Source organism: Emiliania huxleyi (genome assembly GCF_000372725.1).
Source record: "Emiliania huxleyi CCMP1516 unplaced genomic scaffold EMIHUscaffold_83, whole genome shotgun sequence".
NCBI classification, from domain to species: domain Eukaryota; phylum Haptophyta; order Isochrysidales; family Noelaerhabdaceae; genus Emiliania; species Emiliania huxleyi.
Window position 1 is genome coordinate 279,138 of NW_005195801.1, and position 12,187 is coordinate 291,324.

At 62.6% G+C, this 12,187-nt stretch overlaps 4 protein-coding genes across 4 annotated transcripts; 2 read left to right on the top strand and 2 right to left on the bottom strand.

Annotated features, from left to right (window-relative positions):
- Positions 1–5: 5 nt before the first annotated feature.
- On the bottom strand, positions 6–235 carry EMIHUDRAFT_219068 (hypothetical protein; the record flags this gene model as incomplete). Its single annotated transcript, XM_005758935.1, has 2 exons — positions 6–89; positions 167–235. 2 exons carry the CDS (start codon positions 233–235, stop codon positions 6–8), a joined length of 153 nt encoding a protein of 50 aa, XP_005758992.1.
- Positions 236–1,924: 1,689 nt separating this feature from the next.
- EMIHUDRAFT_438689 (hypothetical protein) lies at positions 1,925–6,071 on the bottom strand. The gene is made up of 15 exons (XM_005758936.1): positions 6,019–6,071; positions 5,876–5,945; positions 5,734–5,805; positions 5,374–5,527; positions 5,238–5,301; positions 4,726–4,755; positions 4,567–4,651; positions 4,326–4,415; positions 3,929–3,965; positions 3,536–3,579; positions 3,054–3,277; positions 2,796–2,922; positions 2,530–2,604; positions 2,421–2,442; positions 1,925–2,338 (listed from the first exon to the last, which is right to left on the bottom strand). Exons 1-15 carry the CDS (start codon positions 6,025–6,027, stop codon positions 2,140–2,142), a joined length of 1,302 nt encoding a protein of 433 aa, XP_005758993.1. The 5' UTR covers positions 6,028–6,071; the 3' UTR covers positions 1,925–2,139.
- A 1,116-nt stretch (positions 6,072–7,187) lies between these two features.
- EMIHUDRAFT_219072 (hypothetical protein) lies at positions 7,188–8,564 on the top strand (the record flags this gene model as incomplete). The annotated part of the gene is made up of 5 exons (XM_005758937.1): positions 7,188–7,264; positions 7,358–7,642; positions 7,712–7,851; positions 7,978–8,351; positions 8,430–8,564. The coding sequence occupies 5 exons, from the start codon at positions 7,188–7,190 to the stop codon at positions 8,562–8,564; spliced, it is 1,011 nt and encodes a 336-aa protein (XP_005758994.1).
- Positions 8,565–8,880: 316 nt separating this feature from the next.
- Positions 8,881–9,646, top strand: EMIHUDRAFT_219073 (hypothetical protein; the record flags this gene model as incomplete). The annotated part of the gene is made up of 2 exons (XM_005758938.1): positions 8,881–9,444; positions 9,563–9,646. The coding sequence occupies 2 exons, from the start codon at positions 8,881–8,883 to the stop codon at positions 9,644–9,646; spliced, it is 648 nt and encodes a 215-aa protein (XP_005758995.1).
- Between the last annotated feature and the right edge of the window lie 2,541 nt (positions 9,647–12,187).

Below are 12,187 nucleotides of genomic sequence, written 5' to 3' on the forward strand. Positions count from 1 at the left end.
TTGTTCTACTGCTCGTCGTAGGCCCGACATCGGAGTTTCCGGGCCCGGTTGGCGACGTCACCATCGAAGCCTGGTCCGACCCGCAAGGCCTGCTCACAGGTGGGTGGCCAATCAATCAGGAAACTAACAACGCCATCCGCGGCCTCGCCCCATCGAACACGGTCACCTTCAAGTACCCGGCCGAAGCGATTCCCGCGCCGGACCCCTGGCCCCCCACCCCGGTTGTCGATTCCATCACGGGCTAGCTAGGCTTCCAGGCCTCGACACCCAGGTCTCCCGAAATGGCCAGCCCGCGCGAAGGGCTCCCACACACACACTAGCCCCCATATGCCACTAGGGGGGGACGGGGGGGCGTAGGGAGTGCGCGGAGGGGATACAGCTGGCCGTTCCCTCCGACCACAAGGGTCGCGCCGACGGGCGGGGGGCGGCTAACGAATTATTTCTGGTCTCGAGCAAATCCTCGACTGCTGATTTCTCGGATTGAGTGGGGGGGGAGGGGGCGTTAGTGTATAGTGACTCTGTCTCTGGTGTGTTATGATCTAGTGAGCACATGCAGAAGAGTGTGTGCGAAGACACGCCTGTTGTTATCTTTGTTACTTACTATGAAGTGGGTTTGAATGTGAATTGTGATTGAGTTTTGAGCTTGAGAGCGGTTGCAGTTGGGTAGCCCTTGGACGTTGGAGGATGGAGCCGTAAAATATATGGCCGCAGCGCGCAGCTCCGGCCTCCGGCCACGAGTAGCGAGGGTGCGCAGCGTCCTAATCTAAAATATGAGGATTCAGGATTCAGGCATCGCTTCAGTGAGGCCAAAGTGAGTTTATGGATGTGTGAGAACGGTACGGGACGCGAGGAGTCACGCGGACCGACTCGTCGGTGACTCTGGTCTCTGCTGCACGCCGTTTCAGAATTTTTCTCAGCGTGAGCCAGACGTGGAAGAGTGCCAGCGTCGGGTAGGACGGGTCGGCCCGGAGCATCAGAGTAGCCGTTGTGGTCGCGGCGAGCAGCGCCGGCCACTCCGGCGCCGCGTCGGCAACACATGGGAGCATGTCCACCGCCACTTCGCGGTCGCAGCGCTCCTGGGTAGTCGACGGGCCCCCGGGGGCGACGGGGGTGCTCTTGGGGGGGGTCCCCCCAGTCAAGGAGGTCTGGGGCGCAGCCCCAGGAGGCAGGCGCCGATTTTTTGGGGATTTTTTGACTGATTTTCATGAGGTGTTGCTACTATTTTGGGACCAGTTGAGGCCTAAAAATGGCTACAAATACCCAGCCACAACAGCTGCTAGTCGTGAGCTCTACTGTGTGGCAGAGCCCAGAGAGAGGGCTTTCAGGAGCACCATTCAGTTTGATCCAGCTCAACGTTGCGGAGTAGTAACACTTGTCCGTTACCGTGAGCGGCCGGCGGCCGGCGGCGGCCGGTGCGGCACGCGGAGCACTCCGTGAGCGGTGACGGGTGCGGACGAGCGAATGAGAGGTCCCTTTCAGCGAGAGATAGGCAGTCCTAGTCTCTAACAACACGATTTGCTCAACTCCCGGTCCACACCCTCTACCAGAGAAGTACCTCTGGCGGGCCAAAGTCTTAGGCAAAGTGCAAAGATCGGACTCGCATTCGGACTCGCATGTCGATGATGAGACTCGACGGCGCTCGGCGGCACGGTCCAACGTCCATGGAGAGGCATCACGTCTCCATCGTCCATGCCGCCGTCAAGTCGGAGCCAGTCTGCGGCGACCACAGCACTCGCAGGAGGTACATGCGAGCTTTTCAGAGTCAACGGTGATTGCGCGAAATCCCACACTGACGCACACTGGTGGATTTTCATTTTGGGGCGCTGTCTACTGACGTACACGTACCCCCTACGCCCTACTGTACGGCTTTACTAGCGCCCCTACCGCAGGCCCGCGGCCGGCCGCGCAGGCGCACTGTGGCGCAGCGCATTAGGATTAGCCCCATTAATTACCACGACACCCACACGGACAACGCTCCAGGCCTTTACGCGTCCGGCTATATTATAGAGGGCCGACTCGGCCGTACGTAGTGCGCGTAGTCCCCCAAGAGCGTAGTCCGTAGACGACGAGAGCAGTGCAGTGCAGCGCCAGTGCAGCGCACAGCCCCCCTCCCCCGGCCGCACCGCGGCCGCCCGCCCCTCACTGCCGCTCCGCTACGACGCGGGAGAGGACCGCATGTCTTGAGCCGGGTCGGGCGAGCGGGTCGGCGAGCCCCCGACGGCTCAGACAACACCATTGACCTGCCAGACGTCCTTGCCGTTCATCTTCGCGCAGTCCGAGGCGGCCGGCTCGACAAACACATCGTGGGGCGCGTCGTCCGAGTGGCGGTCGGCGTCGCCTATTAACACCGCCGGCTGTGTGAAGAGACGCCGTTCACAGGCGGGCCTTGATGTCTCCAAGTCGCGGGGTCGGCGTCGCGCCGAACAACGCTCCTTTGGTCGCCTAAGGTAGTGAGGCAACGCGCTCTCAACGCCCCCTGTCTCGTCTCATCTATTCGATGAGAGAATTCGTGGAATGCAAGCGTGTCGCCTTGTTGATGAGGCGGTAGTGACCGGTTTGCCCGGGAACGACTTCCACCGGCTTGAGCTCCCAGAGCGCCCGGTCCTATGAACGAGTCCATTCTGACTGGTGCCGCTGTGCCCGTCCGTTCGCGACTGTCCGTGCGTGTGCGAGATCTTGGGCCCGGGGGCTGCGCTTGAGGGTGGTGGTGTGTGTGGTTGGCGGGGGGGGGGGGGGGGGAGGCGACAAAGGGAGCGACGTTTCTACATGAACTATGTCTCGGCGGATCTCGGAGCCTCGTCCAGCTCCGTCTTTGAGACGTACGCGCGGTACTGGCCGTCGTCCTCGGGCTGCTTGCCGGCGCTGAGGTAGTATGGCCCTCCCCCCTGCGGCGCTTCGGCTGGGGACAGCTTGTAGTACGGCCTGGGGGCGGAGGTAAGGGAAGACAGGAGCCCAAGGCATAAGCAGGGAGGCCGTCACTATCTCGGCCACACCTCGGCTTATCTCGGGCGATATCTTGGCAACCTCTCGGCTACATCTCGGCTACATCTCACCAGTCCTTGCCCGCCTCCCCCACAAGCGTGAGCTTCCAGAATTCGGCCGCCTTCGGCGGGGCGGGGCCGACCATGGCCACATCTTGTTCCGCGGTTGAGAAGAGCTTCCCCTTCCAGGAGACCGGGAAGAGGGCGAGCCGGTACTTGCTCACGCTCGGGTTGGGGATGATCGGCGGCCACGGTGGCGGCGGCGCCGGGCAGCACTTCTTCAGGCACGGGAAGTCCTAGCCGTTTCAACCCGTCAAGTAATGGACTGTGTGGACTACATTCATGGTTTGTATAGGCAGCGGTCGGCACTTCTTGAGGCGTCGAAACTGCCGCGGCTGCCGCGGCTGCTGCGGCTGCTGCGGCTGCTGCCGCCGTCACCGCTGCCGCACTCCAATTGACGCTGCTGCTGCTGCTGCCGTCACCGCTGCTGCTGCTGCTGCTATTCTTGCTAGACACCATTGCTCTCTCGATCATATCTTGGGCGGGGCAGGAGCCTCGACGAGGTTGGGGCCGTTGAGGAGAATGGGCGGGTAGGTGCCTAGTCATGAACAAGGTACGGGAAGGGAAGGTGAGTTCTCCACACTCACCCACAAATTGGTGGGGCGGGGGGGGGGGGGGGGCAACCTTTGCATCTCCACAAAGTCAGTCAGGCAGGCAGGCAGGCAGTGAAGGCAGTGGTACGTACACGTCTCTGCTAGCACGGACGGTCGATGGGGCACACCCACTCGCGGGACACACACACGGGCATCACACACGAGGCAGCAGCGGCGCACTCGCACGTGCACGCGGACGATGATTGGTCACGGAAGGAGAGGCGGATTCTCAGTGACCACGAGACATGAGTGCAGGAGCAGTCAGAGGGGGAGCGGCGGGCGGGTAGGGTGCACCTCCGTTGGCGGGGATGAGGTCGGGGCGCTGCGGGCCTAGAGCACACAACAATGAGCTAGATCACTCAGTCACCATGCTCTTCGTGGACGGGGCCGCGAGGAGAGGGTCGGGGCGCTGCGGGTTTTGAAGAGACACACCACGCGATCTCACCACCAGCGGTGCAGTGTGCCTCGTGCCGCGGGGGAGTCATGCAGCGTGTGTGTGTGTGTGTGTGTGTGTGTGTGTGTGTGTGTGTGTGTGTGTGTGTGTGTGCGTGTGTGTGTGTGTGTGTGTGTGTGTGTGTGTGTGTGTGTGTGTGTGTGTGTGTGTGTGTGTGTGTGTGTGTGTGTGTGTGTGTGTGTGTGTGTGTGTGTGTGTGTGTGTGCGCGCGTGTGTGTGACTGTGACTGTGACTGTGCCTTTGGCGTGAGCGAGACGTTGACGTCCACGAGGCCGCCCGGCTTGAGGCCGCACACGCCCTCTCCCCACTTGCCGGGCAGGAAGTAGCCTGTAGATTAGTCAGAGAGGAGCCGTGGCTCAGTCACAGAGAGTAGAGACATGAAACGGTCGAGCTCTGAGACGAGACGGGATGAAGCTAGGGACATGCACATGCACGATGCGTCTACGCGCCTACATATCTAATCTATGACGGGGCGAGCCGAAGAGGTTGAGCGAGAGAAGCCAGCTGCCGAGCGCGTTCCACTTGTCGGAGAAGGAGTCCTCCTCGAGGCGGCGATCCTCGTCCTATATGGTTCATCAGCTCGGCCGTTCATTCATCATTGTGACAGGAGAGCTCCTCGAGGCGGCGGCTTCTCGTCCTCTTCGCTCATCTTGGGCAGCACCGACGCCTGGCGACACAGGTAAGGTAAGGTAAGGTAAACTTCTCCACGCACACACGAGGTGGTGGGGCAAGGGGGGGCGACCCTCGCGTCTCCACGTCTAACGACAGGAGCCCCACGGCATTCAAAGTGCAAGGCCCGGTGCGCGTGGGTGAGCGGTGTGTGTGTGTGTGTGTGTGTGTGTGTGTGTGTGTGTGTGTGTGTGTGTGTGTGTGTGTGTGTGTGTGTGTGTGCGTGTGTGTGTGTGTGTGGCGACACAGTGCCGGACCGCGACACGCTGAGATAGATAGTGGTTCAGCTCGGTCTCTTGTTGGCCCAGGACGGCGGTTATACCGCGGCTATCTCTCGGGCTATCTCTCGGGCTATCTCTCCGCTATCTCTCCGCTATCTCTCCGCTATCTCTCGCCCTGTGCAGAGCCCCTTCCTCATCTCCGGCATAGATCTCGAGGGTCTCTAGACTACACACAGCCGACTCTCGGTCTATACCTCGCCTTGAAGAGTGCCGTCCCCGCAGGTCCGGTGCCAGAAGCCAGCCACCGCGCGTCGTCGCCCGACCTGTTCACAGCCGGTCCGGGTGAAGAGACGCTGCTCACGCCTCGGTCGGCGCGCGCGCCGCCGCCGCCCGACTTTGAGACAGTTCCGCCGACGGTGGCGTAGACGAGCGGCTGGTTGACAGTGCCGATTCGCAGGGTGAGGAGGCCGTAGGTCTTCTGGTCCTCGGAGCTGGTGCAGTTGGAGTGCTCGGGCGAGCAGCCGAGGCACGAGGAGGCGCAGTAGCCGACTGGGTGAGAGGGGGGGGGGGGCAGTTGGACGAGAGAGTGTGCCTATTTGCGTCGCGAGGTATGTACGGAGGCGCGATGCGGCGCGAGGCGGTGCCATTCCCCCTCTCCATTCGCCACTTTCCCCTCCACGGTCGAATGCTGCTGCCCACTCCCTCGTTGTGCAGAGAGGCATGGCGGGCGCGGGCGAGAGCGAGGCGCGGCGCGCATTTGAAGAGGTACGGCGTCTCGTGCTTCTCGCACTCGTCTGGCTCGGACGGCGTGTTCGTGTACGGCTTGCCTGTACGCACACATCTCCAATCTCGCATCTCTCAATCTCGCGTGGCTCGCAGTGCTGGGCAGAGGCTCGCGTGGCTCGTGCTTCTCGCGGCAGTCGGCGATGTATTTCGGGGTCGGAAAGTCGCAGTCTGGCTTCTTGACCTGCGATTGCGGCGCGATGAGGATGGTGGCTGGGCGTGTGAATGGGCAGGGGGGTCGTGCGTGGGTGCGCTGCCTGAACCATCTGGTGCCCTTGTGTGTTGATGCCTTGAGTGATGTGGCACCCTGGCTGGGCGCCGTCTTTTGAGGTATTCACAGATAGGTTGATAAGAAACAAGAAGCGGACATCGTGAACAACCGCCGGCGCGCGCTAGCTAGAGCTCACACTAGAGGCCGTCATCGCATTCGCCTTCCTTGTACCCAGCGCTGGCTTCTGACTGTCGTTGCTGTCTCTCCCTTCTAGACTGTCTGTGCTTGTGCGTCTTGCTTGGGTCCGGGGTTGTGTTTTTCTATATGAACCCGCCTCGCAGAGAAAAGATAAAACTAGCTGAGCCGCGACCGCGACCGCGGCTCTCACTCGAGCTCAATCTGCCCATATCAGCGTACCGGAACCGTCCGACCAGCGACTAGCACACCTCAAGAGAGAGTCCCCCTCCCTGTCCTCCTGTGATGCACGCCCTGCGAGCGGGGCGGGAAGGTGCGCGCTGTGCCTCTATGTTCGTGCGTCGCGCATCTCTCCTGGAGATACCTGATATTTGTTTAGAAAAGAAATTTACAACAAAACTCCCTCGGGCACGACACTGGTTACCAAGAACTGGCACGGGCTGCAGATGCAGCGCTTGTCTGTCGTTCTCCACACCGCCGTGGCGTGGCAGACGGTGAACGAGCTAGCGTGCGGGGACAGCGGCATTGTGCACGGTGCTAAGTGCATTGCCGTTCTTAACGGAGTCGCTTAGGCGGCTCCGGTGGTGTGCCGGTGATAGTACTAGCACGCGCCAGTTCGCACCTGTGTCGAGCCTGTGTGCTGTAAGAGAGAGTTCTTTTGTTTAAATTCTATTTCCAAATTCTTTTCCCTCGCTACCCAACGCGGCCAAAGCGCAAAGGATATCCACCTCGAGAACAACCTCGAGAAATTCTAATTGTAGCCGCCTCGTGCTGTGCGACCGCCTTTCGTTGCAAAATTCTTCTTTTGTTTTGTACGCAAGTACATGTACTTTTCTCTCTCTGTCTCTATTTGTATGTGTACTTTTAGCTTACTGGGACAAAAGGGAGAGTATTCGTACGTTCCGAAAAAGCAAAGCGAAAGCCGTAAACGGCGTCGAGAGCGCGCCGATTTTGATCGACAGTCGAGATTTGCACGTCACCAGTGACCTCGAGAGAGGAGGGCGAGACGATCGAGCTCAAATGCGCGTCTTCTTCGTCTTCTTTGTCGCCGCCGCCCTGCTTCTCGGCTGCGCCACCGGCGAGCCGCCCGCCAAAAGGTTGGCGGAAGGGGTCACGGGCCTGTCGCGCCCGCCATCTCCCGCAGCTCGCCGCCAGCTGGTCGAGACGAGCGACGTCGACCACCCCATCAGGGCTTTCGTGTACCCGCTGCCTGAAAACTTGACTGGCGAGTGGCTATACCAAAACCTGTCTGCCCACGATGCGAATAACCAGTGGGCGGCCGAACGCGAGATGGTGAGGGGCCTGAGCGCGAGGCTCCAAGGGCAGGAGGCGCCTGCAGCCTCCGCCGATGTCTTTGTCGTGCCCGCCTACATGACACTGGGCTTCATGAGAATGCGTACGACAACCCACGGCCGGGCGCAGCTGAGGGCGTGGAACAATGATGTGATCGCCTTTATGAGAAGCTTTGGCCCGTGGTGGGATTTACGGCGACGGGCCCATGCCGTATTTGCACTGCGGTGCGGCAACCGCCACGGCTTGCACAGGGGGGATTCCGGAAGCTCGTGGCCAGAGCTGTGGAGTTCGAACGCGACGCTCCTCTGCGTTGAGCCCGAATCGCTTCGACGGCACGGTCACGGCGTGCTGCTGCCGTACCACACCAAGGGCGGCTGCCCGTCGCCACCGAGTTCTCATTCAGCGCGGCCCCATGTCATCCTCTTCCGCGGCTCAAGCCAATTGACGTGGCGCCGGCATTGGGTAGCAGAGATGACTCGCATCGGCCCGCCCGACTGCGTGCTGCAGGTGCTTGCAGGTACAAACCGGACCAGCGGGTCGGGCGTGTCTCTCAGCTACTCCCATACCCAGTGGGCTCTGACCCTCCGCGGTCACACGGGCGTGCGCAAGGCCTTTTTCGACGCGATACGGTGCGGCGCGCTGCCTCTCGTCGCTAGCGCGCACACACCGCTTCCCTTTGCGGACGAGATCGACTACTCGTCCTTTTCGTTCCTCACCTCCGAGGGAGCTCGCGTCGCATCGATCGTTTCGCAGCTGAAGGCGCTGCCCACGGCTCGGCTTGCGGCGATGCGTGCGGCGATGGACACGGCCGCGCCGCTGCTCGACTACCGCCGCGGGGCGATAGATGCCGTGCTCCGCCGCGTTGCGCGCCTCGCCGCGGGGTCCGACGAGGTGTTTTCGGCGCTTCCGCCATGCAATGGATGCTCTGACACCTCCCGTACGCCAATCCGGAGCATTCTTGTGGCGTAGTCGGCTGTTTTTGTGCAAAAACAGCCGACTAGATCGCCACAAGATGCACAAGACAGCCGACTACGCCACAAGAATGCTTCGGATTCACTCGTGGCACACATTGGGCTGATTGGCCTCCACAGCCTTAAGCCGTGATGTGTAGCGGGCCTACTGCTGCTGAGAGAAACGTATTCGTATAGATTCGTCACGTTTTGGTCACCAGCCTTGAGACCCTTCGTCAACCACAATGGGCCGCGGTCGCAAAACCGAACCCGCAGTGAGTTGGCCAGAACGCAATCAAGCGTCAGCCTTATGCACCTCTCCATGCGTACGTATCCCTATGACGATCGGCCGTCGATCCCGAAGGGTCGTCGGTTGAGCTAGGGAGCCTGGCGATGGACGCCACCGCGACCCCTCGTGGCATCTCTCTCGCCGTCGGCGAGCCGGGGCTCGCAGACGGCCGACTTTCTATATGACCAGTAGGACAGCCGTGAGTGTGAATCGGATAAGGAGTTTGCGTCCGTCCACCGTCTTCGTGGACGTCTGTCCTCGTGACACCCACACCCCACACGGCCTGTTTTGCTTCTACGGCGAGCAGCTTCAGGGCAGCGCGGTGCTGGTCGAGGGCGACAACACCGCCGCCATCGGCGCCGCGCAGAACCAGGCGTCGACGGCGGTGTCGATGCAGGAGACGCTGCGCCGGCTGCTCGAGACGGCGGAGAGGTGGGACATCGAGCTCCGCTTCGTCCACACGCCGGGCGTGCTCCTCCACCGGCCCGACCAAACCTCGAGAGGCGATCCCATCGAGGAGCCGCGGGTGCGGCTAGCGGCGGCGGAGTTCGCCGCCATCGAGCGCCTGACGGGACGTTTCACCGAGTTCGTGGGCGCCGAGAGGCGACACGCCGCCGCCGAGGTCGGGGCGCAGCACAAGTGCCCGGGTGGAGGCAGCCCCCAATCCCCAGGTGGTGAGGATGGGTGCTTCGGTGGCGGGCTTGCCGCCACAGTCGCGGGCGGCAAGCCGCCTCCCCACCTCTGGGTGCACCCCACGCACAGCACGGTGGGCTCCGCCCTGCGGCGTGTGGGGGAGCGACTTTCAGAGGCGGGCGGTCAGAGGATCAGTGGAGTCGTGGTGGTACCGGACGCACCAAACGCAGGCTGGTCTCGACTGCTTCGCCATTTTTCAATATTGGGACGCTATGCCGTCGATGATGGCCCTCAGACCCGGGGGGAGGGGGTAGTCGAGATGCAGCAGATGGGGACACACGGCCTGTTTTGCTTCCCCACCCACCCTCCCTATTTTGTGTGCGCTGTCGCGTTTTGGGGTTGGTCCTGCAACGGTGTCTCGTGCGGAGCAGTGGTGTGCTGTCGCGCGAGGGTTGCAGGCGTGAGGGTCGAGGGTACCTTTTCCCCCCTTTGCTATTAACAATGCTTTGGAATCTGTGAACATGACCTCGAGTGGAGCCCCAGTCCTCGACAGGCTCGACCAAGTGCAGGCCACCGGAGCTCAGATCCTCGCATACAGAATGTACAGAGCTATGCTCCATTCTCGTAGAGAGCTCGAGCCGGTAAAGTGGGGGGGTGCCAAAAAAACAAAAGATTGCGCCCCACCACAGAATCCTGGCTGCTCGCGAACCGAGAGAAAGAGGCGTCATGGTTTGCAAGGCCACGATCCTGCCACGGGGTCTCAGATGAGGCTCGCAAGGAAGCCACTGGGCAGGTAAGCGGACCCGCTCGTCCCGCGTCGCGCATACTCGGTCACATCGACCTTTCAGGTCCGCATCCTCCTCTCCGCACACCAGTTCGGACGTGCAGGGGCTTTGCCGGAAGGCTGGTCGAGCTGTGCAGTGTGCACAGAGGCGGGCGTGCGCGCGCGTGCGCGCGCGTGCGCGCGCGCGCGTGCGCGGCCAGGGCGCAGGCAAGTGCCTGAGGGTATGGGGGTGGGCGCCACCCTGGGGCTACCCATAGCATCGTCGGCTCAGTGATGGCCTATCCCGAGTTTGGCGAGAAACGCCTTTTTGGGCGACGTGGTCTTGCCCATCCTGGTCATCAGGACGCTCTTTGCCTCCGCGACCAGCACAAAGACGTATGCGAGAGCGTCGCTGTCGAGCCGCAGGATCGGAGCATCCGCATGTGCCGTCTCTGCATCCTTTCTCGCCGCCGAAACCGCGTCGCCACAGTCGTCCGCAAATTTCTCGCCAGTGGAGTTCTCCTTCTTCTCGTCGACCGCCTCGTCGCAGGCCGCCATCTCGTTGTCAACTGCCAGTCGATGCCAGCCCTGACAGCTCTATCTTCTTCCCGCGCACATCCCCGGCCCCGAAATCACGCTTCAGGCCCTGCGCGAAATCGACGATATCAAACCCGTCTGCGGTGCAGCGACTGTCGGTGCAGCTCTGGATGGCGCTCGCGGACGAGGCACAGCGCGCCATTGGTGCGGCGTCACGCGGCCGCGAGGGACCGCGGGGGAATGCTAGTGGGATGGGGGGCTCTGAGGGGAAGGGAGCGGGGGGCGCCCAGAAGGGCGCCGGCACCCCAGCGTAGGTAGAGGGCGTCGGGTAGCCCTCCTTTTGGTATAACAAATCACGTCTGTCTCTAACCGGTGGAGGCGGGATGCTGGGGCGTGGGGGGGCCGCCTTCCCCCGCGGCGGCAGAGCCACCGGTCGCCCCACCCCCTATCCCCCTAACGCCACGCGTAGCAGTTTTTTCTTCTTTTCATACAACGCGCATTGGGTGAGCTCCGCGGCAGCTTGGCGGATGGCCGCTCCGCAGCAGACCGAGAAGTCCGGCGGGCTCTGGGCGAAGCAGGTGGCGCTGCTCCTGGTGATCGGCGCTGCCACTGCGTACTCCGCCGTCAGGGCGTACAGCACGCCGGAGGACAGCGGGCCCACGTATTGGCTGGTGTGGTGGTATGGCTGGCTCACGGCGCTTTCGACGGGCCTCGGCGCGGCGCCGATGCTCTTCGTCAAAGGCGCGCTGGCCGCCGGCCGCTCCGCCTCGCGGCGCACGCCGCTCACGCCCGCCGCCTCTCCCTCTCTCTCTCTCTCTCTGCAGGCGTCTCGGAGCACTTGCTGGGGAGCGCGAACGCACTCGCGGCGGGGATGATGACGTCTGCGAGCGCGGCGCTGCTGATCGAGGGCCTCAAGCTGCCGCCCACGGACGGCAGCACGTGGAGCCCGCCGCAGCTCGTCGGCGCCGGCGCCGCCGCCGGTGTCCTCTCCATTCTCGCGTCGCAGCGGCTGCTGCGTGGCTGCGAGGCGACCGACCCCATGTCTCCCCATATCTCCCCATTTCTCCCCATTTCTCCCCGTATCTCCCCGTATCTCCCCATATCTCCCCACGTGGCTGCGAGGCGACCGACCCCAACCCCCACCGCTCAACCCCCACCCCTCAAGCCCCACCCCTCAAGCCCCACCCCTCAAGCCCCACCCCTCAAGCCCCGCCCCTCCACCCCCACCCCTCAAGCCCCAGTCCACCCCCAGCTCTCAACCCCAACCCCACCCTCCACCCCCAGCCCTCGAGACCCCGCCCCTCGACAACCCCTGCACGTCTCGCTCGGGATCCCAGATCTCCCTTTATCTCCCCAGATCTCCCCAGATCTCCCCATACCTCCCCGTACCTCCCCATACCTCCCCATACCTCCCCATACCTCCCCGTACCTCCCCGTACCTCCCCGTACCTCCCCATACCTCATACCTCCCCATACCTCCCCATACCTCCCCGTACCTCCCCATACCTCCCCATACCTCCCCATACCTCCCCGTACCTGCCCGCACCTCCCCATA